At 35.1% G+C, this 27,669-nt stretch overlaps 1 protein-coding gene across 6 annotated transcripts in view; it reads right to left on the minus strand.

Annotated features, from left to right (window-relative positions):
- The window catches only part of SEPTIN7 (septin 7), a 113,192-nt gene that overhangs the window by 63,685 nt on the left and 21,838 nt on the right, over nucleotides 1-27,669 (minus strand). For 5 of the 6 annotated variants that reach the window (XM_036863009.1, XM_036863005.1, XM_036863003.1 and 2 more), the window contains exon 3: nucleotides 10,849-10,951. In XM_036863009.1, coding sequence (XP_036718904.1) covers nucleotides 10,849-10,951 — 103 coding nt within the window. Of the gene's footprint in view, nucleotides 1-10,848; nucleotides 10,952-12,268; nucleotides 12,274-27,669 lie in introns of all 6 variants that reach the window. The other variant, XM_036863007.1, reaches the window with a different exon arrangement.

Here is a 27,669-nt window from a genome sequence, read left to right on the forward strand (position 1 = left end):
AGCGTTGCTAATGCAAAATAATTGAGAGTTACATTAGTTCCATCAACTCCAACTCTACTTAAAGAATCTGTGGAAAGAACCTCAAATCAAGTTATTTGTCATTATTATTTAGGAAACATTTAAGAATAACAAAATTCAGAATCACATATCCTAGCTTAAGAAAACAAAATTATTCAATAAATATAAACAGAATACCTATCCATAACATTTTCTATTTCTTTATAATTAACATAATATTTTAAGATCTGTTAAATAATCCAAATTAACGACACATTTATTTTACTTTGAAATGCACTATAAACGTTCTGCAACAAAGTCATTATCATTCCCTTATTTTAGTGACTTTAAAAGGAAATAACTGGAATTAAATTTTTTTCTGTCCTCATTAAAACAAAATATTGTTAACCAATTTAAGATGTTAAATACTTTATGAAAATTATAAAATAAGAGTAATTAACTAGAGTCTAATATTATACCTGTAGTTTAACATTATCAGCAGGTTAAAATAACCCATGTCCTCTTTATCTTTGAAGTCTAGCCCATGAAACCCATGCCATCATCATTCAAGAATATTACACTTCAAGCCTAAGAATGAAACATTCATGAAATGTTTGTTCATAAGGTTTTGAAAAAAGTTAGATCAATAATTTTTTATAATAAAGTCACGTTCCTTTAGGTCCTTGGGATTATAAGGGGTCTGAGATGTCCTACAATTAAAGAAACTGCTTATCTTTGTTTTACCCAGCACCTCCTCAATTCTACAGCCTTAGATCATTTCCACCAACCCCTTGAAATATTTATTAATATCTGATACATGAAACACACTGAGACATTATACCATATAATTCTTTGGTAAATTATTTTTCCTTAACCACATATAGTTATAGCAACTGATATAAATAATACTGTATTACTGTATTAGTTAAGTAGAAAATTCATAGGCAGCTTAAACCTTGAGGATTTTTCCTTTGTATATTGCACATAAACACTTAACCACAGACGCTCCTCCTCAGTTCTATCATTAGCAGCTTGGGAAAACCCATTTCATTACACAAACTGTGTAATGAACACATACAATGTGTTCTACATCATCTTGCTAAATTATGTAGAGTTTCAGAACATTAGAACTGGAATAGTCCTTAGAGATACCAGAACAGCAGTGTTCTAACTCCTAGTCCTCAATTCTGCTCTTCATGTAAATCTGCTTCTAAATAAATTCTCTTGATATTCTCTACTGGACTCTCCCACTGGGCAGTGGCTTTCCAACTTACTTTACCACAGTTTACAGTAAAAACAAACAAACAAAAAAACCCCAAACACACATTTTGCATCAAAACACAGTATACACAAATATATAGGTATACTTATCTGTATTGTATAAATGTATGTGTACAAATTTAAAACCTTCATGAAACAATACTCTTGCTAAGCAAAATGCAGTCTATTTTCTAATCATTTCTATTTTTCATTTTTTAAAATGATTCACTAAATTGATTTAATGATCCAGCTTGAAAAAAAAAAAACCTGCCAAGGAGCAAAAAGGTTTAACTCAGATGAATAATCTCATCCCAACATCCTATAGCTTTTCCATTCCAACAGCTATCCTCTGATGGACTATTACAATTGATAAAAAGCAAAGACATAAATTCATTTTATTATTTATTGAACAGCTGCTAAATGCTAGAACTGGGGACATTTTGCCTTCAAATAGTGTAATTTTGTTGAGAAACAAGCTATAGTTACAGTTAAACAAAAAATATAGTAGGAATACATAAAGAACACCTAAGTACAGTTTGAAGGAAATCAAGGATGGCTTCACAGAGCAAGCAAGCAAGCAGTATTTCACTGAGACATCCATAGGAACTAATCAAGCAAACCAATGAGCACTTAAGTAATGCTAAAATGTGGAACAGTTCTTTTAAAAAGATGAAATCTTCAACCTCTCTCTGGTTTAGAATTTGAATGAAAAGGAAAGAAAATACAGGAGGATAAATAAGCTTAGAAGTAAGAAATAAAATAATTAGTATTAGAGAAGTAAAAGGCATCTAGTAAGAGCTAATAGGTAACTGAATATAGATTTAACTGGAGAAAAAACTATTAAAAAAAAGAAGTCTACATAGACTGTTTCACAGAATCAAGGTTTTTCACTTCTCTTAAAAAAATGAAACTAGGGCCTCCCTGGTGGCTCAGTGGTTAAGAATCCGCCTGCCAAGGCAGGGGACATGGGTTTGAACCCTGGTCCGGGAAGATCCCACATGCCGCCAAGCAACTGAGCCCGTGCGCCACAACTACTGAGCCTGCGCTCTACAGCCTGCGAGCCACAACTACCGAGCCCACGTGCTGCAACTAATGAAGTCCGTGCGCCTAGAGCCTGTGCTCCACAACAAGAGAAACCACCACAATGAGAAGCCAGCGCACCACAACGAAGAGTAGCCCCCGCTCACCACAACTAAAGAAAGCCCACACACAGCAAGGAAGACCCAACACAGCCAAAAATAAATAAGTAAAATAAATAATTAAAAAAAATTTTTTTTTAATTAAAAATTAAAAAAATAATAATCAGAGATGTCACATAAGTAACTTCAGCAAAATACTTAAACATCATGTCTTTATTGAAATGTGCATAATAGCAAATACAAAAATCAATTTTGTTAACAAGAATGCAAGCTACCCAGCTAAACCTTATTTATAATGAGAAAAGAACAAGTTCTCAACCATGTTTCAAATTAGCTAAATCTCTCACCAGAAAAAAAGGTTTGCCCAGCAATGTGTATACTGAATTGCAAAGTAAGGGCACGTGTACTCTAAATGTTTAATAATCAAAGGAGTTCAACTAAAGCAGAAGTTCAAAGTAAGGATTAATCAAGTATTTAACCTATTAACTGCCATATCATTCTCAACCATCCCTGATCTTTCTCTTCTCTTCATCCCTGGTATTTAGATCTTAAAACTAAGTCGTAAAAATGCACTAACAAATATTTGCTTAAAATTAACATTTTATTTAGTTTACAGATTTACTAGGTACATTTTATATATATATAGTATATGTACAATGTACATTTATATACACAATTATCTCAAGCCCTCTGTGAGGAAGAGGTGGTTACAAATAGCAGACAGTATTATTGTCCAAGTGTCTCCACTCTACCCCCATCCCATACACTCAGGTTCTTAGAGGGCATGGCTTTTTTGTTTGTTTGTTTTAAATCTCAGTGGTTTAGAAAGACCAGGTAAATGTCTGTTGTGATAAGGAAATTGAGATTCAAAATGACCATTTGTGGCAGAAATTGGAGTTTGAAGCTAGATTAAGCACAATATTCTTTTTAATTTAACAGTTGCTGTACTTAGTATTATAAGGTAGATTTAAGTTAGTTTAAATATAGAAGCTGATTTTCATGGTATGCTAAAAACAAAATAACAAGCATAAGAATAAATAACTCTTTTACAAAATTTCCAAACTAAATAATGCATTTGAAATGCAAGCACAATATGAGTTACTGGCTTCAGGACTCTATCCTTTCAGACAAATAAGATGTTTTCCCCATTAAGCCCATATAATAACTCCCCTCTTTACATGGCATGTTAAATGTATACTACTGAAACATTTATTAAATTAAATTGTAATTAGTAGTGTGTGTTTCCCTGGAAATACCTTTGAGAATTGAAGTGGTCTTTTCCATTTTTATATCATTAGCTTAGTCTATAACTCTTAGCACTTTACTGCTGATGAGTGTGTGTCACTTGAATTACTGACCATTCAGTTAAAATCTATTCTCAGGACCATGACAGGAATTCTATGGAACTATTATTATGTTATTACTATAAATATTACCACTTGTAACATAATAAATAATTCATAGTCTTCTATCATAAAAACTTGAGTTAGTTAAGAATGAACCACAAGTTATCCTACACATTTGATTTCTTGATATGCACAATTACCTTGTGTTTATCATCTACTTGCTTGAGAGTTCTAGGCAGTGTAAGAACAGAGCCCCAAAGTCGAAAGCTTTCTTCCTTCTAAATATTAACCTATTTGTCTCAGCTATTAATAAATTTGGAGGTCATACAAAAGTTTTACAAACTCAGTTTGTCAAAACATATGTAAATGTAACCAATGGTATCTCTACAACACTATACACACCTGCAAATAACTTTCATTTCCAGGCTAAATTTTTCCAGAGTTTTATCTCCATTTAGTCATTTTTTTTCTATGGTAGCCCCAAACTACAATTTTATCTTTTTTTTTTTACTTTTTTTAACATAAGAATAAAAAAATCAAATTAGTTCTTCTATTCATATGCCAGTTAACTCTATAATACAGTTAAATGTTAGTTTTTAAACCCTTCAAAATTATTTCAGCTCTTTCTCTTCCACTTTCCTGCCTGAAAATTCAGTCCAGAAATCATTATCTGAGGCTGAGAATGGCAGGTGAACATGCTGGAAGGAGAGCCACAGTGGCCCAGAGCAGGGTGTCAGAGTCTGCAAGATAAGGACAGGTTCCAAGGGGGTCTGGGAGAAGGCCTGAACCCAAAAAAGGATGAGGAGGGCATCTGCATGAGAAGAGTGGCCTGCCACAGGGTGTCACAGCACTTGAGAGGGGTGAGTAGGGATAGGGAAACTCCATCAGAGAGAGGAAGAGAAAAGCCTGGGGGACATGGCAGGAAATTAGTTAACATACAGGGGAACTGATCAAATAAGTAAACATATTAAGTTAAATATTGTGAGCCACTATATTGTATACCTGTAACTTATATAATATTGTACCGCAACTATACTTCAATTAAAAAAAAAGTAAACGTATTAAGGATAATGATTTCTCACCATCAGAAGGATGTTACAACTAGAGAAAAGATGAAAAGTAGAATGACCACTGTGGTGATGAACTGAAATTGGAGATATCAGTGTGAACTTAATGATTTTCAACATACATAATAGATGCAGATGAACTATAGATATAAAAGTATATATGTGGGTGTGTGTCTATATATACGTGTGCATGTATACAAACATACATTTGCTATTTTCTGATTTTGATGGTACATTAATGGTTATGTCCAAGAAGATCCTTGAGGAAGAGAAATACACAAGTATTTAGGGGGCAATGATGGATCACGCATTTCAAATGTTTCAGGGGAAAAAAAGCTGTATACTGTAATTGTAACTTTTGTGTTTCGAAATGTTACAAAATTAATTAAAACATTATTTCAGCACAAGAATCAATAAATCAATGCCACATACTTCCAATTACATAAAATACTTTGTACCTATAGTTCTCAATTTTTAGGTGAATAACCACCCTTCTGAGAATCTAAATATGCAATCTCTCCCCAGAAAATAAATACATGATAAAAATCTCAATGACATTTCAGGAAATTCAGTCACTGAACCCATTTAGTCACCCTGTTTCCCCTAAAAAATGAGGTCCATAGTCTTCAGTATCTTAGGCACTGCTTTAAATTATTACTCCTATATAGTAAAATATGTCAAAAGGACTCATGTAAATGCATGAAAATTATATACTTAAAATATGTTACTGTTTATTGAAAAATAAAATTGGGGTAAAATTAACAACGTCAACAATTTCAACCACCTTTGCAAGGCCTTTCATGGGAGGCAGGTTATAACTTTCCGACCTTTAAAATAATTCTGAGGTTCTGTATTACACTGGTGAAACAAGTATGATATATTGGCCTAAAACTATCTTGCCAACAAAATCCACCAGCTGGGCACCCAAAAAAGTAATGATAGAAAACTTCCTGCTTTGGGACAGAGTAAACCTGGTTCCTAACACAGAAAAAAACTCAGTCTACAAATGCTTTGGAGAGTGGACTTGTTTTGGTGGACTAAGAGTATGAAGGGGAAATTCTGACTTCCTGTGGTACTGGGCTGTCTGTAGTCACAGCTAGGAATAAGAGACAGTAAGACAATTTCATATTTAAAACTGTATTTCAGAGACATGTGATAGAACTACCTAGGAAAAGGATGGACCAATTTGACCAACAATAGTATTTGATCTCCATGCCTTAAAGAAGATTTAGAAACTGCCCCTTAAGGATCAAGAAAAAGCAGTCTGCCAAACCAAGAGGAAAACCACACAATAATCTCCTGTGTGAAAATTCTATTTCTATCTGTAAAGAAGTTGCTCCCTAGTCTTTAAAGTCCTAAGCACCTTTCTTTGCATACAGTGCCCAGTCTTTTTAGACTATGTAACCTTCTCATATTTGTACCTAAGTCTAGCTAATGAAAATTAACAAACGTTTCCTAACTTTTATTTCAGTTCACCTTCACAATGAATCTTGAGTATATTCAATATCAAGAGGACAATTTTCTTATGGCAAAAAAATATCAGCATTCTCACCCTCTCTTCTTTAATTTAGCCCACATACTATGGAGTTCATCTGAAGGCTCTCAGAAAGGCTGTTAAAAGGGTGGCTGTGTTTTTCAACATTAGAGTATTTTAAATGGTCTATTTTCAAAGATAGAATATGAATGAAAAGCAAAAATAGATTAAAAATTATAATTCAAGGATTAACCTATATATATTATTAAAATCATATTGAGGGGCTTCCCTGGTGGCGCAGCGGTTGAGAATCTGCCTGCCAATGCAGGGGACACGGGCTCGAGCCCTGGTCTGGGAAGATCCCACATGCCGCGGAGCAACTGGGCCCGTGAGCCACAACTACTGAGCCTGCGCGTCTGGAGCCTGTGCTCCGCAACAAGAGAGGCCGCGATAGTGAGAGGCCCGCGCACCGCGATGAAGAGTGGCCCCCACCTGCCGCAACTAGAGAATGCCCTCGCACAGAAACGAAGACCCAACACAGCCAAACAAACAAACAAACAAATAAATAAATAAATAAATAAATAAATAAATAAGATTAAAAAAAAAAAAGACTCTGTGCTCCGAGTGCAGGGGTGTGGATTCAATCCCTGGTTGCTGCACGGTGCAGCCAAAAAATAAATTAATTAATTTAAAAAAAAAAATTAGCAAAGCTTAATATTATAAAAATGATTGAACTGTGAATTTTATCTTCAAAGAATCCAAAATAATAGACTTAATGCCACTTGTTTTTCAAAACATTTTCTGGTCAGATATAGCAGTCTACAATCTTTCTGAGTTCTACCTCTTTGAAAGATTCTAGTAAAATCAAGATTTTACAATTAATATTTTATTCTCAGAGCAAAAATTAAGAAGCACACAAACGATTTTCAAGTTCCAAGCCCGAATAGGTTTGACACTTGCTGAATTAGAGACCTAACTGTCTTCATTATCTGATATGTCTGACACTGGGTTTTAAAGTAAATTTTCAAATAAAGAGTCAAAATCAAGAATTCCAATCTCTTTATCCTGGAGGCAATGAAGGTCTTCAAAATTTAGGCTAGCCTACCCTTCCAGCCTTATTTCCAACTATTATAAAGTTACCACTTCGGGGTCAGATCCTAAAATCAACATGCAGTGCAAATTAATATTGAACTGCCCCCCAATATATCATCCATAATGCACAATTACATATAAACTGACAACTTGTTTTTCTTCCTGCACTAAAGCAGATACCTGTTTCTTTGAGCACATAAGAAGTAACTAGTTTATATTAAGGCACCTAGACTAACTCAGCAAGGTGAGATGCTCACACTATAAAAGTATGTGGAAGCTGAAAATGACTGGGGGAACAGAGAATTCACCTCTCCCACCATGCCTACCCTAGGACAGGCACTCATTCCAGTAGAGTGGCAGAAAAAATTGCTTGCACTCTTTTTCTCTAAAATTCTCATTCATTTCCTCTTTCTCTCTCTGTCTGTCCCTCTGCCTCTTTTAATTTTTTTAGGGAAAACAATATCTAGTTGGAATCATACAAGTTCAAGGCATACTGGACGCACTCTACTGAACTCTGCACTATATCCAGTATTCCCAAATGAGCCTCTGCATAGTGCCTAAGAACACACCAGACTGAGAAACAGACCGGGTTTGGTTCTGGCATCTGCTAGCAGTGTGACCATGGGCAAGTAACCTAACATCTCCATGCTTCAGTTTCTTCATCTCTAAAAAGGATATAACAGTAATATAATACTTATATCAAAGGGTTACTGTTAAGGACTGTATGAGTTACATACATAAAGTATCAGTACTTTATGTACTTGAAATATTCCCTGGCACATAATAAGTTATGTAGGGGTTGCTTATTGTTTTCCCAACTGGACTGCCCGCTCAATGTCTATCCCAATTCTATTCTTCAAAAATCTGTCCTAATACCTCCTTCTCAAGTAAGGCAATAACAATTCCAACCAGGGAACCAGGGAAAAGCTCTCCTATACCTTTAAACATCTATGGCTCTTAATTTTTGTATGACTCTACTGACTTGTATTTACTTACTAAAAATGTTACTTATCTTTTTATGTATACTTTACATTGTCATAAAAATTATTAGCTCCTTTAGGGAAGAAAATATGGGAAAACAAATTATGCCTCTTTTATACAAAAAAGTCACTCAAGTAAATACTAAATATTGCTTATGAAGCAAGGTTACTGGATACAGGTTTCCCAACAAAGGACAAAGAGATAAAGAAATCAACTGTTAAATATAGATTCTCAGTTTGTATCAATGTATAAGTCTCAAACCAAGAACTGTTATAAGAGCCAAAGCTGCTCTGAGCATATATCTCAGAAATGAGGACTTAGCTCATAAAGAATAGCTTGCAGTCTCTAAGTCAAGAATATTAAAGTATGGTAAGTCTTAGCTTTCTGTGATTTACAAACAATGTTGTTAGATTTGGCCTAAAGTCTGAAAAACAATGTATTAAATACTTACTTAAAAGGTGACTTTTTAAAGAATATTTATTTATTAACTTATATTTATTTTGGCTGCGCTGGGTCCTAGTTGCGGCATGCAGGATCTTTTAGCTGCGGCACGTGGACTTCTTAGTTGCGGCATGCGAAGTCTTAGTCGTGACATGCATGGGGGATCTAGTTCCCCGACGAGGGATTGAACTTGGGCCCCCTGCATTGGGAGCACAGAGTCTTACCCACTGGACCACCAGGGAAGTTCCAAAAGGTGACTTTTATGTGTTATACACTGCAACTATGTAGATGAAAAGATTTAGACCCTGCACTCAACAAGTCTATACAAAGATAGCTAATTAAACAGTAAGGTTCAAGGTATAGTGGGGATAACAGAATAACAATATTAACACCCATTCTTCTTTATCCGCAGCTGAAGTCTTATCAAAGAAGAGAAAAACAAAAGCTGTAGTTGACAAAAGGACTGACCAGAAAAACAAATAAGTAACATTCCGAGATTGTGTATTTACTCTAAATACAGCTGGTTATTAACTATTTCATCTGGACAAATGTCACAGAGATTTCAAACCAAATATCTGGCCTGGACCCCCAGATATTACTCTACTAAGTATACATTCAAGAAGTTATTCTTTAAATTTTAATATTAAAATTTTTTTGGAAATTGCCATGGTTCTCCTAATGCACATAGGAAGTTTTCTACAAATTAAAAAATGATCTTATATTTGTCTACGGTTTGTCATTTAAGATCACTAACATTACATAGTAACGGTAAGATGTAGTATTTCTTCACATATAATGATTATGTTACCAATCTATGGAAGAAAAGGTATGTCCTGCATATTTTATCCACCTATTTAGACCCACACCTCTGCTCTACACCAGCAGCTTGCAAGCTAGGTATACTATGCTTCTTACTCAACCAGAGACAGACAAATTAACCAACTCTACCAAGTATCAAGTTTGCAGACTTTGTACCACCATGTTTTAACTATGAACTATTACAATGCAGATATTTCCAAACAGCCACAAACCTACCCTCAGGTAAAATACTCTGGTCAGTTGATAAAATATTCTTCCCTTCAATGAAGGGGTATTTCATACCTAATTCAATTAATCTAATTCAACACCAAAATAAAAATACCAGGAGTTGAATGTAATTAGCAAAATTTAATGCACAGTACATAAAGGTCCAGCATCAACTCAATTTTCTGTCATGGATAGTCAATCCACTATTCTGCCTTTTACCTTCATAAAACAAATAGAGAAATACAACAAAATTGCATCAAACTGAGGAGCTAGGTTATAAAGTCAGTCTATATGAGGTGAAAATATTATAAAGTCATTTAAGATTGTCATTTAAGATAACTAATCTTATACATGGTAAAGTGTTTTTGCATATATAATGATTATGTTACCAACCTACAGTCAAAATAACCCTTGACAATCTCTTAAAATGGAATACAGGCAGGGAAAGGTGCTCATAGGATAAAACACACTCATAAGAAAAATGAGAGTGAACTAAAGAACAAGGAGAGTCATCATATTTCACTAATTCCAGGGCTTATACTTAATGAATGAATTCCCAGGGTAATCATCTGCATGATTATGATCCTCTACGCCATCCTTCTTTTTCAAATTCAGAGAACATATGTTTAAGTTAAACACTCATGTGATATGGCTTCACTACACTATCTGAGCCAAAGAATAAAATTATCCTGGAGTAATAAGTAACCACAAGATGCTATTTCCTTTTGTAGCACCATCGATTGAAGAGAACTTCTCCAGAGTTCTATTCAACCACTACACCCTCCACCCCTCTTCTCAACTTTTACTGAGTTTCCAAAACTGTGCCAAATACAAGAAAGAGGCAAGAAAATACTGAAATCCCTTTACACCGTCAAGTTAAATTTTAAAACGTATTCGCATAACAAAAGAAAATATAACACATGATCCCTGAAGTTATTTGGGCTATTGTTTTCTCAAATCATTCAGAGTTCATTAATAGTTGGAAACATATCAAAACTCAATTTTAGTGAGAAATCATATCTTACCCACAACCATAAGTGTGAATTCAAACCCTCTTTTCACTGATTTTCTGTATACTTGATTTGGGAGATTTGCAAATCCCACATAGCCTTCAAGGTTCTTCTGTTGCTGAGAAAAGCAAAAGGAGTCCGGTTATTCATATATCAACAAATCACTTCTGTCACACATTTCAAATTCCCTTCATTAACCTATTTTTAGAAAACTATATAAACTATTATTCATGGTGAATCAAACTGATTTTATAGTGTTAGCAATAAAAGTATTAGTTAATTGCAGAAATGGACAAAATGAATTGAGCACAAGTTGACTGACAATAGACAATTATAAAAACCCAAGGGAATAAAATAAAAATTAAAGAAACCTGCCTCAGAGCAAAGATTTCAATTTATAGTAAGTTACTAATAATAAGATTCTGACCAATCAACTAAAAAAAAACAAAGGATTTTTCACAATACAAAATTCAAATCCCCTTAAAATTATATTAAGGACCCTTTTAATCATCCCCTTTGCTCATACTAATTACCAGAGGCAGGAGTTTCTTGAAATTTATCTTCTTATTCATGAAGTAAAATCAAAACATGGACTTTAAAATTTTTCATGAACTCTTAAAAGCTCTCATGATCAATGTCAATCAGTAACATTATCTTTCAAGCTGTTATACTAGGTCCAATTATGTCACTTCAAGGTTTTTACATGAGCCTGCTGCCTCTATCATCAGGGACATCAGATTTATCCAGGTTTTAAAGTAAATTTCAATTCGGTTTTCTGTGTGGTTTTTGATTCTCTGATGACCTCAGTAAGTTTCATGAGTAATTCAAAGAAATCTACTTCTAAATTGGCATAGTAAATCAGTCTGATTTTCAACTTACCCATTGGTGAGAAACACTGTCCATAGTTCAGACCATCTGAGTGAGTAGAGTCTTACTGATTAATTTACTTAGGGGTAGGTCTTACTCATTCATTAAAATATAATGGCAAAATATTCCTAAGAGGTACACATTTTTCTTAAAGATTTTTGCCACATTTAAATTCTCATCCAAAAAAACTCATGTGGGATCAAAGTACTAATTCAATACATTTGGATTTAACAAAGAACAGCAATCTGCATTCCTTACTAGCATCACATATGTAACTAAATATTCCATCCATAATATTTTTACCTTTTTTAAAATTCATATAAACTAATTTTTAAGACAAATATTGAGAAGATAAGTAAGCCAATTAAATTGAAAGGCTAATTTTAAATATACTAGTTAGGATACTGATCAGAATATTTTAAAGTCAAATATTTGAAAGCCTACTATGTGCAGAGCTAAGAATATGCATTAAATTTAAGGCTTCCTTGGTTCATATTTCATCCAACTGTAACTGAAATTTAACTTAGACCAGAAAAAAGGCTCTCTATAAATTATGTAGCATACTCACAGCTACTTTGTAAAGAACACATTTCCATCATTCCAGTGTTCCAGATTCCAACAGACAGATCCACAGAGGAACAGTAAACGAGGAATTCCAAGAATCATACACGGCACATTCAGTCGAACAGGAGAGAAATCCATTGGAACATAGTAAAAGATAGAGGGAAAAAAATGAAAGTTACTTACATGTAACTCAACAAATTAGAAGTAAATTACAAATAAACTGAAGGCAGACTTTTTTCTACTCACGTCAAGGTAATATTTTTTGTCGGATATAAGGCCCAGTGAGTTTTAATCCATTTCAGCAGCTCTCCTGATCAAACACAGAATCAGAGGCCTCCTATCTTTTTATAAAGAACAATTACTATGCCCTGTACCTGAAGTCTTACAAGAAATGGTGAAAAAAGTGTAAAGTATGATGTTTCAAGAAGATATACAGGGGCTAAATTTAAATCTCAAGAAGAAAAGAATGTAAATTTCATACAATTTTGCTTTGTCAGTCACTGGATTAAGACAGCTCACTTCAGATAAATGCCAATGTTTTAGTTAAAATATTTATACAGTGCTATATTTCAAGTAATTAAAATAAAGTTAAGAACTGGAAGAAATGCAAACTTGTAGATACAGGAAAGGGAAGGAAGCTAAAGATGGCAAGCAGTAACAAATGGAAAGATGAAGTAAATGTGACCTGTAAAAACTGAAAGGCAAATAATAGAGCATAGAGAAGAAAACAGACTATCCTTGGACAAAATGTCTTTAAAAAGGGTATGTCTTTATTCTATGTTGAAGAAATCTATGAGTTATATCACAACCTAGAACAGATGATGATGATTATTCAAATGTCACCTTCAAAGAGAGGACTGCCCTGACCACCCTTATCTAAAATTACAACCCATTCCTCATCTCAGCACTTTGCTGCTTTATGTTTTTCTCTTTAGCACTTACCACCATTTAACATACATTTTACAAATCTTGTTTATTGTGATCTCCACCCACCCTACCTCCAACTAAAATGTAAACTCCATCAAGGTACAGATTAAATGAATTACGTAAGTTGTGGCATCAAAAAGAGGAAGACATCTGGGAGAGCTGAAGAAGTTTCAGAGAAAATATTTTAGGTTACATATTCAAGGAACCCACCATACAAAAAGGTGTAAGAAAAACACCTCCATCTACCCCTGAGTCTTATTTATTGCTTTATCCTCAACTCCTAGAACAGTCTCAGGCACAACTAGGAGACTGAATTAAGAAAAGGGAGAAAAGCATTCTAGGGCAAAGGAATGGGCCCTAAAGTGGGGATGAACTTGGTACTTTCAGGAACAAAAAGAAGGTACATGAACTACAATGAGGTGAGGTAGTGGACCAGGGAATAAGTGATAAAAAATGAGGTCAGGGAGGCAGGCAGGGGCCAGATCATGTGGTACCCAGCCGAAGTAAGAAATATGGATGTTATTTTAGGCATGATGGGAAGCCACTGGAGGGTTTCACACAGGCAAGCGACCTGACCTGATTTGTGTTTTAAAGATAGCTCTTACTGCTAAGAGAAGAAATGGAAATAAGAAAACTAGTAAGGAGCCTACTGCAATAGTCCAAGAAAGAAAGGGTATACTGAATTTAGATGGTATGGATGCAAAGACAGATGAAGATTCAGAATATGTTTTGAAAGAAGAATTGTCAGGACATTGCCGGTGGGTTAGATGTGACTGGCAAAAGAAAAAGAGACAAAAAATAAAGAGACAAAAGATAACTCCTAAGTACTTGGCTTGAACAACTCAATGGCTAGTGATATCTCCAGGGAAACAGGGTACAAAGGGGAGGAAAAGAGTGGGCGGTGAGGGCCAAAATCACCAGAATCAAAAATAGCTTTGAACATGTTAAGTGGAGGTGTCTGTTACATATTCAAGAAGAGATGGCCGGTAGGCAGTTAAACATATGAATTCAGAAATTCCAGGGTTGGTTGGTGCTGAAAATATAGATTTAGGAAACATAAGCATATAGATAGTATTGGGAAAGGATCAGATTCCCAGAGAGAGAGATTATAGATAAAAGGGGGTCTAGACAGTGTCCTGGAGCACTCCAACATTGAGATGTTAGGCAGAGAAAAGAATGAGAAAGATTGATCAGTCAGTGAAGAGAAAGGAAAACTAGGACTGGCTCAAGGTCACTCACTTGTGTTAAATGCTACTGAAAAGTCAAATGAAATACCAGAGATGTGAACATAAAATTTGGAAATAAGATTACTGGTAGTTTTGCACAAAAGCAGTCTCAGTAACAGTGAGGAAGAAGAGTGACTAGGTTGAGAGTAGATAATTCTCTGTATATAACTACTATAACATTTTAAATAATTTCATGTTTTAAATTAAATTATTTTAAAATTAAACATGTTACTTGCCAGTTTCCCTACACAACTGATTTCCCAGGAGAGAATCATGTCATATTCATCTCTACATTCCTAAAAGAGTGCTGATACACAGGAGTTATTAAAAAAGATAAATGACAAAAACATACTTTCAGGAAAATTTCTTCTGAGGAAGAAACTGTGTCTCAACACAAAAGACAGACTTAGGAAATACACCAATAATATAACACTGGTTGACTAAAACACACAGACTTTTCACATTTCATAAGAATCTTTCCTTACCCCAAATTCTAAAATCAACCACAGTCTATAATTCAGAAGACCTACACTGATTCTTTTTCTGCACAAATATAATGTTCACAGTGCCAGTGTGAAATATAACCTCTGGATAAAGGAATACAGACCTGAGTGATATAACTGTTACATTTATAAGCATGCGAATGTAGATAAAAGTATATTCACCCAAAATACCTTTAGGTCTTAAGAGTATTACTTGATTTCAAACATCAGTTACATAAGAAGAAACAGTTATCAAATCACCTTTTCTAAAAGAGTATGTTTACAAAATCTTTTGGTTACTATCTAAAAGATATGCCAAATCTCTATGCCAAAATTCACATTTAAGAAAATCAAGCTACAATTCCACTGCTTGCTATTTCACTACCTGCGGAAAAATCAACTTAAATACAATATCCAGTAATTTCAGTGTTTAACTTATTTAAACTTACTTCTAGAAATCAATTATATTCAAAGAACAAGATACCTCAAAAAGGTTTCAATTGACAGATTATTGGAACCCTTGAGATTTGTTTATATTCTCTTGCCATTTGTTCTTATTCCAAAGAATAAAGTTATCAAAATCTTGGCATGTGAAAATCCATTATCATTTTAAAGGTTTGAATATTAGTATCTATAAATATTAATATGTATAAATTAATATATATTTTCCAAAGGAGAAAAGCAGCAACTTGTTTTGAAAACTGCTAAATATGCTTTTCAGTAACAACAAAGAAATTGAGTTGTGACAAGCTGGAAGTGACAAAAGTCGGAATTTGAGGAAAATTAAAGCATTTTTGGTAGGATCTACTATAAACCTTCAGCTCTCCCCATCTTTACAAAAAGAGATATTCAGCCCCGAATTACATAAATATGACCAGGATTCTATTTCTCCCCTTAGTAATTACAATTAAAACAAACAAACAAACAAACAAAAAAACAGACTGCGAAGATCCAAGGAAGGTTTACATCAGTAACTTAAAGTTTCAAAGGTAACATTTGATCTTTCCTAAATAATTTCAAGTTCAAGCTGTACCACTTTGGATTTTAAAACATAGACAAACTGTATGCTGTTTCACATACTGACAAATACAATTAAATTTCTTTCTCCTAAAGTTTACGTAATTCTAAATACAAAAAACAACTACTCACTACAAAAGAAAAAAGATACATAAATTTACTTGTCTACTCATTATTACTAACAAAAGTCTTACATCATACACATAGATGAAACTGTCTAGCACTCAAATTCCTCCCATCTCTTACATAATTCAAGGGGAAAATTAAAGAACTTCACTACTTAAATGTCTTAAATATTTTAAATATAACTGGTGTAAAAATACCTAGATTCTAGATTTAATATAACAAGAACACTAAGATGTTACAAGATAACATAAGCTTGTCCTAAATGTTAACTTTGATGTTCCCTCCCCAATTTTCTCTAAAGATCATATCTTAGTTTGCATGCCCCCAGCTCCTCCCTTTTTACTGAGATGAACAATTGTGTACAAATGGAACCAACTTTTACTTTCTTAATCTTATTCTGGATTCTTGGTTAATCTACTTAAAAGATTTTAATATTTAATTGTATGAATACATATAAGAATGAGATAACTTAAAAGTTTAAATACATTTTTTTCTTTGCTCTGAACTTGGAATTTAAATCTCTACTCACAGAATTACTGGCCACACTCATTCAATCAACACAGTTACTGGACCCTTACAATGTGTGTATTGGTAATTAGGGATGTAAAAGCTAATAAAAACAAGGTCCCTGCTTATAAAACTAAGAATCTGAGGTCAGGTAAGTTAGAAGACAATTATATTAACACAGTGATAAATACTATAATGGAGGCAAGCACAGAAAGACGGCTATGAGAATGAAAAAAAGGGTGCTTTCTCCTATCCTGGAGTCAAATCCTTCAGATCCTGAAGGACTAGTAGGCCTTAGTCTGATGAGAAATGTGGGTAGGTGCTAGAGAATATGAGCAGGCTAACTGGTAACTGTAAAGGTCCAAAAGCAAGAGGAGAGAACACAGTTCTTTATGGTAACTACAAATAGTTCAATACAACTCATTATCAGGGTCCAGGAGACACAGGGTAGGAAAGTTAAGCAAAAGCCAAATTATAAAGGACTTTGTTGGCCACACTAAAGAACTTAGATTAGGCTTCATCTTGAAAACTTATGAACAGCATTAAAGGATCTGAAGCAGAAAATTGCACAATCACATTAATTCACATGCCAAGTCACATTCATATTTTAGAAAATTACCACTAACAATAATATTGAGGATGAACTGCAGGAGATAATGGTAGCAATCCCAAGATCTGTTGCAGTAGCCCAGGGAAGACAGAAGCAGTGGGGATGAAGAGAAATTAAGTTAGAATGCTACTGTCCGTAACAGTAGCCACTAGCTACATGTGGCTATCGAGCACTTGAAATTTAGCTAGTCTGAATTGATATATGCTCTAAGTATAAAATACAAACCAGGTTTTGAAGACCAATTATGAAAAAAAGAATAAAGCATGTCAATTTTTATACTGATTACAGGTTGAAATAAAATTTTAGCTATACTGGGCTACATAAAATCTGATACTAAAGTTACACTCACGTGTTCCTTTTTACTTTTTAAATGTAGCTACTAGAAAAGTTTAAATTACATATGTGGCTTGCATTAACGTCTAATGGACAGTGCTGGGTGAGATATTAATGACATGAACTGACAAGTCTTTGTAACTTGTGGGGGGAGTGGTAAGACTCAAATTTATGAATTTAGGTTGAGCAACTGGATTAATGGTTGTTGCAATCATTAAAAGCAAAATTCATTTGAGTTTAAGGTGCTAAATTGGCTTTAGGGAGACAAATATCTAGTAGGCAGCTACATATATAAAAGAAGTTCTAGAAATGTCTAGGTTAGGCAGATATTAACATTTTAAGTCAACAACATTTAAACGGTATGAAGGCCATGGGTATGGATCCAATTACAGTATACAAAGTAGGAAGCAGGTCAGAACCAACACCAACATCCCACTACCACCACCACTATCACCTACACAAACCTAGAAAAAGGGGAGAGAGAAGAAGAATGAGGAAAGTAGTTCTTAGAAGCAGTTCAAGGAGGTCAACTGTAGTGGCCTCCTTCAAGAAGTGGTCAACTGTACCAAATGCTCTGGGGTGGTCAATATAGAGACATAGAAGAATCTATATATCATTATCAGGGACCACTGTCAGAGCAGTGGAAAGATAGGGGAAAGACAGATGAAGGCAGATTGGAATTAAATAAGCAGTGAATAACTAACTGCAGGCAGCGAGGGTAAACAATTCTTTCTGAATGCTTATCTGTGAATAGAAGAGCAATAAGGTAGAAGCTAGAGGACAATAAAGTGTTATGCAAGTTTTAGGAATTAAAAAAAAAAAGGATAGCTGCATGTTTAAATGCTAATAAATGCTGCGAGTTTGGTGTTAGTAGATGCAAATTATTACATATAGAATGGATAAACAACAAGGTCCTACTGTATAGCACAGGGAGCTATATTCAATATCCTGGGATAAACCACAAGGGTAAAGAATATAAAAAAGAATGTATATATGTGTATAACTGAGTCACTCTGCTGTACAGCAGAAATTAACACAACACTGTAAATCAACTATACTCCAATAAATAAATTTTTAAAAAATGCTTTAAAAAGTAAAAAATAAGTTTAAAAAAAAAAAAGATTACCTAGACAGGGACTTCCCTGGTGGCACAGTGGTTAAGAATCTGCCTGCCAATGCAGGGGACACGGGTTCAATCCCTGGTCTGGGAGGATCTCACATGCCGCGGAGCAACTAAGCCCGCACACTGCAACTACTGAGCCCGCGTGATGCAACTACTGAAGCCCACGAACCAAGAGCCCATGCTCCGCAACAAGAGAAGCCACCGCAATGAGAAGCCTGTGCCCCTCAATGAAGAGTAGCCCCCGCTCACTGCAACTATAGACAGCTCACACACAGCAACAAAGACCCAACACAGCCAAGTAAATAAATAAATAAAATTAAGTAAGTAAAAAAAACAAAAAGATGACCTACACAAGCAGCTGAAGAAAGGAAGGTAAATCAGGATACAGATAACATTCTGGAATGATGGACAGGATTTTCTCTAAACTCCAGAAAAAAAAATCACCTGCTAATCCTAAAAGAGGAGGGATGGACCAGGGAACTTTAAGAGAGAAAGATTTGAATCAGCAACCACCAAAACAAAAAGAAGGGCTAGGAATACACAGCAGGCAGCCAAGGAATTCTGTCCACTAGTTTAGGCTGAAGATCTGTGTGAATGTATCCCTGAAGCCACGAGATCTTTTACTCCAACAGCAATCTGTAACTTGAATGTAAGCCAATAGGCTGTTATTTGAAGCTGTTATTTTGCAGAAAGGGTACACAAAACTACAAGGGATCAAGGGAGCTGACAAGTATGGCTGAAGTGATTTAGTGAACAAAATGGAGAGAGTCGAGGATCCAAGGTATGAAGTAAGGAAATGAGATAGCTAAGAATATGAAATTGTGAATAGAATGAGCCATACAATTAAGATTGCAGAGGTGGAACAGAAGTTCCAGATGATGATCACATAGACACATTAAAATGATGGCTCAACCATAATCCAGATACTGTGAAGCTAACTTATTGAACAAGTTTTACACATGGGCACTAAAAACGCCCCAGAATGGTAAAAGAGCTTGGGGTAGAAAGAAAAACTGAGTGTTTGGTGACATCTTTAACAAATACGGAGAAAACAGGGATGTGGTAACTGACAAATTTAAGAAGGGTGAGAAAATACTGTTGTTAAATAGCATAAGCTTTAAAGAAGCAGGGCTTTTTTTAAAGGAAGAATGGTCTAGAGTCTAGACAAGCACTATCTGATAGAAATGTAAGATGAATGACATATGTAATTATAAATATTCTAGCAGACACATTATGGAAGTAAGAGTAAAAAGGTGAAATTAACTTTAATATCATTTTATTTCACCCAATGTATATACAATATTATCATTTCAATATGCAATCAATATAAAAAGTAATTATGACTCATTTTACACTATTCATTACTCTACTTTCTTTTCCTTTGTAATAATCTTTGAAATATAGCATGACTTATTTAGGACTAGCCACATTTCAAGTGCTCAAGAGCCACATGTGGTTAGCAGCTACCCTACTAGCTATAGAAATAGAAATTTCATAGATACAGGACATTTTCATCATTACCAAAAGATCTACTAGAGAGCACAAAACTAAATGAATAGCAGTACCCAGTAGTAAGTGAGGATGTGGGAAAATAGGCACTTTCATACATGACTGGTAGAATATAAACTGAAACCACTTCCCTGAAGATCAATTTGGCCATGTGCATCAAAAACTTAAGTTTTCATGCTCTCACACTCAACAAATTCCACTTTCATGAATTTATAATCTTACAAATTTATAAGATTTAGATAAAAGAACATTCAACAAAACAATTAATGATAATGAAAAATCATAAAAACCAAAGTTTCAAAAACAAGTGAAACAAATAATACATTATGGTACTCCCATGTGTTAAAACACCATGCAGCCATTAAAATTAAAGTTTTAGAAGAACAGACATGACAGATAACAACATACTGAATAGAAAAACTATTACTAGACGGTTGATGCAGTAATATTTACCTTTAAACATTCTCTTATGTATACACTGGGGAAAAAAAGGATATAGACTAGTGACATTAATAAAATTAGCAGAACAAAGACTTCAGAAAATTCTCTCCTTCATTAAAAGCAAGAGAAAATTTCTTCCGAGCTCTGGAAATTAACAAAAGGCTTGCAGCAATCCAAAGAGCACTTATTCAAGAAAAAGGGCTGAATCTCAGTAAAAATTGCAGCACTTGTTGCATTTTAACTCGCCTATTCTTATCTTCCCTCATCAGCTCTACAGTAGCCTTGAAAACCCACAGCAGGCAATCATGGCAAAAATTAGCACCCTGTCAGCAACTGGAATAGGCAGAATAGGCTCCTTCAGAGCCCCATTCCCAAAGAACATTATGTGACCTGTTTGATGATTCCCTGCAAGACCCCACAAATAACCACTAGGATAACCAGAGGCTTCAGTGACAACACATGACAAAGAAAATAGACTTTACAGAACTAGTTCCCCAAAAGTCATTAAACAAGCAAACAGCAAACAGCAATAATAAATAAACACTGAGGGGTGGAGGAGAAAGGGGAGAGGGAGAATCTGACCACTGGTGTCACGCTGTATTGTTTAAAATGTCCAGTTTTCAACAAAAAATTATCAGACATGCAAAAAAACCCCAAGAAAGCATAACCCATATTTGGGGGGGGGGGGAAAGCAATCAATAGAAACTAACCCTGAGAAAACTCAGACATCAGACAGAGACGTTAAATCTGCTATTTAAAATATGTTCAAATAACTAAAGGAAATCACGCCAAAAAAACTAAAAGTATAAGAACTACATTCACCAAATAGAGAAAATTAATAAAGAGATAGAAATTATTAAAAAGAACCAAATAAAAATTCTCAAGTTGAAAAGCAGAATAACTGAAATGAAACTTCACTAGAGAGAGAGGATCAAAAACAGATGTGAGCTAGCAGAAGAATTAGCAAACTTGAAGACAGATCAAATAACATTTACCAGTCTAAGGAACAGAAACAAAAAAAGAGTGAAGAAAAAACTGAACAGAGCCAGAGACTGTGGAACAAAATCAAGCACACCAACTTACACATAACGGGAGTCCCTGAAGTAGTGGAAAGGAGGAGGGAGGGAGAGAGGGAAAGAGACAGGGGGAGAAAGGGAGTAAGAGGCAAAAAGTACGTTTGAACAAACAAAGGCAGACAACATCCCAAATCTGAAGAAAAATATGTTTACACATTAAAAGCTCAGCAACTCCAAACTGGAAAAAAGCAAAGAGATCCACACCTAGACACATCAAAATCAAACTGCCAAAAAACAGAGACAAAAAATCAGGAAAGCAGCAAGAGAGACTTTAAATGACCATATACAGGGGACTCTTAAAATGAATAATGACTAACATGTCATCGGAAACCACAGAGGCCAGAAAGTAGATGGATGACATATTCAAGATGTTAAAATAAAAAAACTGTCAACCAAGAATTCAGTATCTACCAAAGGTATCTTTCAAAAATGAAGATGAACTTAAGACATTCTCTGATAAGCAAAAACTGAAAGAATTCCTCACAATCAGATATGCCCTACAAGAAATACTACATAAAAGACAGTACAAATATAATTTTTATTTGCAACTCTCTTCTACCTGATTTAAAGGAACACTTCATGAAGCAATAATTATTAAATTGTATTCTTGGATGTATAAAGTAGAAAGAAGTAATTTGTATGACACTAAGAGCACAAAGGAGGGAAGAGGAAATGAAAGTATACAGGAGCAAAATTACTGTATTCTATTGAAACTAAGTTGGTAATAACCCAAATTACAATGTTATCAGCTATTAATTGTAATCGCCAGGGCAATAAATAGATAAATAATCTAATTAAATATTGGGCACAGCACTTTAACAGACATTCCCTCAACGAAGATATACAAATTGACAATAAGCCCATGAAAAGATGTTTAACATCATTAGCCATTAGGGAAATGCAAATTAGAACCACAATGATCCCACCTCACTCCTACTACTAAAGTTTAAAGGGACAGACAATAACAAATGTGGACATGGATGTGGAGAAATTGAAACCTTCACACATTGCTGGTGGGAATGTAAAACGCTACAGCTGCTTTGGCAAACAGTTTGGTAGTTCCTCAGAAAGTTAAACATAGTTACCCTATGATCCAGCAATTCCATCCCAAGGTATAGATCCAAGAGAATTGAAAACATAAGTCCACATAAAAACTGTTACTTAAATGTTCTTGGCACCATTACTCACAATAGCCAAAACATAGAAATAACCCACATGCCCATCAACTGATGAATGGATAAACAAAATTATGTGGTATTATCTATGCAACAGAATATAATTCAGTAATAAAAAGGTGCAAAGTACTGATGCATGCTATCAATACAATATAGATGAACCTTGAAAACATCATGCTAAGTGAAAGAAGCAAGTTGCAAAAAAATATTGAATGATTTCATTTATATGAAATGCCCAGAATAGGAAAACTCTATAGAGATGGAAAGTAGATTAGTGGTTGCCTAGACCTGGGAATAGGAGAGAATGGGAGTAATTGTTAATAAGTACAGGGTTTCTTTCTGGGCTGATGAAAATGTCCTCAAATTAGATAGTGATGATGGTTGCACAACTCTGTGAATATACTAAAAATGACAGAACTGAATTTTATGGCATGTAAATTGTATCTCAATAAAGCTGTTATAGAATTAAGTATGTAGTGTCTATAATATACTACCTTACATATATAATTTTTAAATCTCCTTTCCTACATGTATCTTCTCATTTGTGTAAAAAGATAGGAAGAAACTAAAAACTAAGCAAGAAATTATTAAGATTGGTTACCCATATGGATGGGTGGTTAAATGGCAGAAAAGGAAAATGAGAATAGGGTAAAAGATATGAGAGGTGGAAGGGATACTTCCAGACATACAGTTTTACAGAATTGACTATTAACACCACAATAATGTTTCACATATTCCAATGAAAAAAATAACCAAAATCAGCCAGGATGTGAGAAGAGCTCAAAATGGACTAAAAACGGTAACAAATAAAACTAACTGTATTTCAAATGAGTAACATAACACCAATGAACAAGGTGGGTAAGAAAAGAACATAACTCTGGAAAACAGTATGTTGACTGTATAGTATAAGACTAAAGACAGGGGCTTCCCTGGTGGCGCAGTGGTTGAGAATCTGCCTGCCAATGCAGGGGACACGGGTTCGAGCCCTGGTCTGGGAAGATCCCACATGCCACGGAGCAACTAGGCCCGTGAGCCACAATTACCGAGCCTGCGCGTCTGGAGCCTATGCTCCGCAACAAGAGAGGCCACGATAGTGAGAGGCCCACGCACCGCGATGAAGAGTGGTCCCCGCTTGCCACAACTAGAGAAAGCCCTCGCACAGAAACGAAGACCCAACACAGCCATTGAAAAAAAAAAAAAAAAAGACTAAACACAAAAAGAAGTGTACGCAATACTACACTCTAGTAAGTAAGTATATTTATAACAGCAATTCTGAAACTACACTTATCACTTATGTGTATACCAGGACTGAACAAATAAGTAAATAAATTGTAGATGAGAGTCAGGTTTTCCACTGTTGGAGAAAGGAGTTACAAATAAGAAAAGAGAAAGGCTAGACTGAATCTTGTGTTAGTAGATTAGAATTGGTGTATTAGTATGAATTCATGGTTTTTAATATACATAAACATATATATTTATGTTAACATATATATTATATATATTATCTATACATACACATAGATATGTATAGAAATGCAGATGTGTGAATGTACACAAAAATATAACTTCCTAGATCTATGTTCAAAACACCTAGAAGCAAAGACACCCCAGGAGTAATGAGCACTTTTAATGCTGAGACCTTGGCTTCTAAATACTATCTGAAATAAAAGGAACCTGATACTCCTTGGAAAATGATCAATTTCAGGGCTTAGGAAGAAAAAATAAAAGACGAACCAGAAAATAAGGAAGTGCCTCCAAAAAAAAAATGATGAGGCATGTTGAAAGATGAATAGGAGCTAATGGGAAAGAGCTCCCAATGGTCAAATTCAGGACAACTGGAGCAATAAGCAATGATAAAATTAATATTCATGTGTCCTAATATTAATAAATAATTGAATGATATGAATGCATGAAATAGAACAATTCTTCCTTACAAAAGAATTCCCATTAAAAAATGTAGCATTGGGAATTCCCTGGCAGTCCAGTGGTTAGGACTTGGCACTTTCACTACCATGTACTGGGTTCAATCCCTCATCTGGGAACTATGATCCTGCAAGTCACAAGGAGTGGCCACAAAAAAAAAAAAAAAAAAATTGGAAACAGAAAATCACTACTAAGGTAAACAGCACAGTAATAATTGTGACAGACAAGAATTATTGACAGATAGTAGATTTCTCTTATTGAGAAATAAGTTATTTGCATAGTTCAACAAAGGACTAATATCTAAAATATACAACTCAATTAGACAACAAGCACAACTTAAAAATGGACCAAAGATTTCAACAGACCACCAAAGACATACAGATGGCAATAAGCACATGAATACATGAATCCCTCAACATCAGTCCGTTAGGAAAATGCAAATTATGATCACAATGAGGTATCTCTACAATTCCACTAGAATGGCTGAAATTAGTAAGAGTCGCCATCCCAGGTGTTGGTGAATATGTGAACCAACTAGAATTTTTATACACTGTTGATGGGAACATAAATGTTAACATCTATGTGGGAAAATGGTTTGGCAATTTCTTAAAAAGTTAAATGTACACCTACCTATAACTTAGCCTAAGTATTAACCCAAGAAAAATGTAATCATATGCCACCATCATTAAAGTTTTTAAAAGTTTACAAAGAGAAAATACATCCAAATGTTAACATTGGTTGTATTTTGCTAACTGGATTTGGAGATAATTCACTTTTATACTATTTTCTATTTTCCAAGTTATTATTAAGGAACCTGAAGCATTTCCATCCAAAAAAAAAAAAATCACATAGAAAGAAAATGAAGTCATATTCACAAGTCACTACAGGTTTTCTTTTTGATAAATCAGATCTTCTTTATTTTCCATTTCTGACATGTTCATTAGACTGCAAAGGAAGAAATTATACAGATAATTCTGACAAGACTTCAACCATGATGTGAATATGGGCAAGGTAGAGAAATAAAGGTTGGAGTACAAATAAAATAAGATGGATTAATAGCTGATTAGCTGTATATCAATTTCAACAGAATTATACACCACAAGGATCCAACCCTAATTAAGCCCAGATAACATTATATAATATTTTGAGGGCTTCCCTGGTGGCACAATGATTAAGAATCCACCTGCCAATGCAGGGCACACGGGTTCAAGCCCTGGTCTGGGAAGATCCCACATGCCGCGGAGCAACTAGGCCCGTGCACCACCACTACTGAGCCTGTGCCCTAGAGCCCGCGAACCACAACTACTGAAGCCAGCACCCCTAGAGCCCGTGCTCCACAACAAGAGAAGCCAATGCCATGAGAAGCCCGTGCACCACAACAAAGAGTAGCCCCTGCTCGCTGCAACTAGAGAAAGCAAAAGACCCAATGCAGCCAAAAAGAAATTAAAAAATAAATAAAATAAAATTTATTAAAAAATAATAATAATAAAATATTTTGATAGAAACATAAAAGATATACTTTAAGTGTGCACATGATAAAAGCTGAAAAAGTAACAAATACTTTATATGACACAGTCAGAACACAAATGAAATTCCGTATGGAAATATGTGGATCCAAACCTTGTCTTTTTCTCCACGCTCAAACCAGAATCTGAAAGATAAAGTTTCAGTTAAGGGCAGAACTACAAAATGTGACTGCAAATAGTAAGGAGGAGGTGGTGGAACACATTTCACCCACTCAATCAAGAAGTTCCTCTAGTTTTAAAAAAAAAAAAAAGTGTTGAAGAAGCAAGATGAAACAATAGCAGCACAAGTGGAAAAGGTAGAGACACCTTAGTTGACACTATGCTCCATGTGTCAGTAAGGAAATAAAGTTACCCTAAAAGATAACTTAACTTTAGGCCTCGTTAATAGATTTATATAGCATGTAGACGGACACAAAAGACAGATTTATTCAAAACTGCAATTTAAAATCACAAGATATTCATTTCAGTTCAAGGTGTCAGCAGGGATATGTACCAAATGAAGAAAGTTCAGAGGGGAGTAACAATGGTTGGACGGATATAACCACCTGCCACGTAACATTTTCCTTGTTAAAAGAAATGGAAAGACTAAAAGTTGGCACAAAAGATTCAGAGAGAGAACTGTCTTCAAACTATTAAATAATAATATTAAAGGCAGAAATCAGATATCTTTTTGGTCTTAAGGAGTAAATGAGTACATCTGAATACAAATATCAAAGACAGATACATATAAAAATAGGAAGAGGGTTCAAGAGGACAGAGTAGAAGGATGTGCACTCACTCCCTCTTGCAAGAGCACCGGAATCACAACTAAGTGCTGAATAGTTATTGAGAGGAAGACACTGGAACTCACCAAAAAAGATACCTCACATCCAAAGAAAAAGGAGAAGCCACAATGAGACGGTAGCAGGGGTGCAATCACAATAAAATCAAATCCTGTAACTGCTGGGTGGGTGAGTCACAAATTGGAGAACACTAATACCACAGAAGTTCACCCACTGGAGTGAAGGTTCTGAGCCCCACGTCAGGCTTCCCAAGCTGGGGGTCCAGCAACGGGAGGAGGAATTCCTAGAGAATCAGACTTTGAAGGCTAGCGGGATTTGATTGCAGGACTTCGACAGGACTAGGGGAAACAGAGACTCCACTCTTGGAAGGCACACACAAAGTAGTGTGCACACCGGGACCCAGGGGAAGGAGCAGTGACCCCATAGGAGACTGAACCAAACCTACCTGCTAGTGTTGGAAGGCCTCCAGCAGAGGTGGAGGGTGGCTGTGGCTCACCGTGAGGAAAAGGACATGGGCAGCAGAAGTTCTGGGAAGTACTCCTTGGCGAAAGCCCTCCCAGAGTCCTCCAACAGCCCCACCAAAGAGCCAGGTGGGCTCCAGTGTTGGGTCGCCTCAGGCCGA

Source organism: Balaenoptera musculus, chromosome 9 (genome assembly GCF_009873245.2).
Source record: "Balaenoptera musculus isolate JJ_BM4_2016_0621 chromosome 9, mBalMus1.pri.v3, whole genome shotgun sequence".
Lineage (NCBI taxonomy): Eukaryota > Metazoa > Chordata > Mammalia > Artiodactyla > Balaenopteridae > Balaenoptera > Balaenoptera musculus.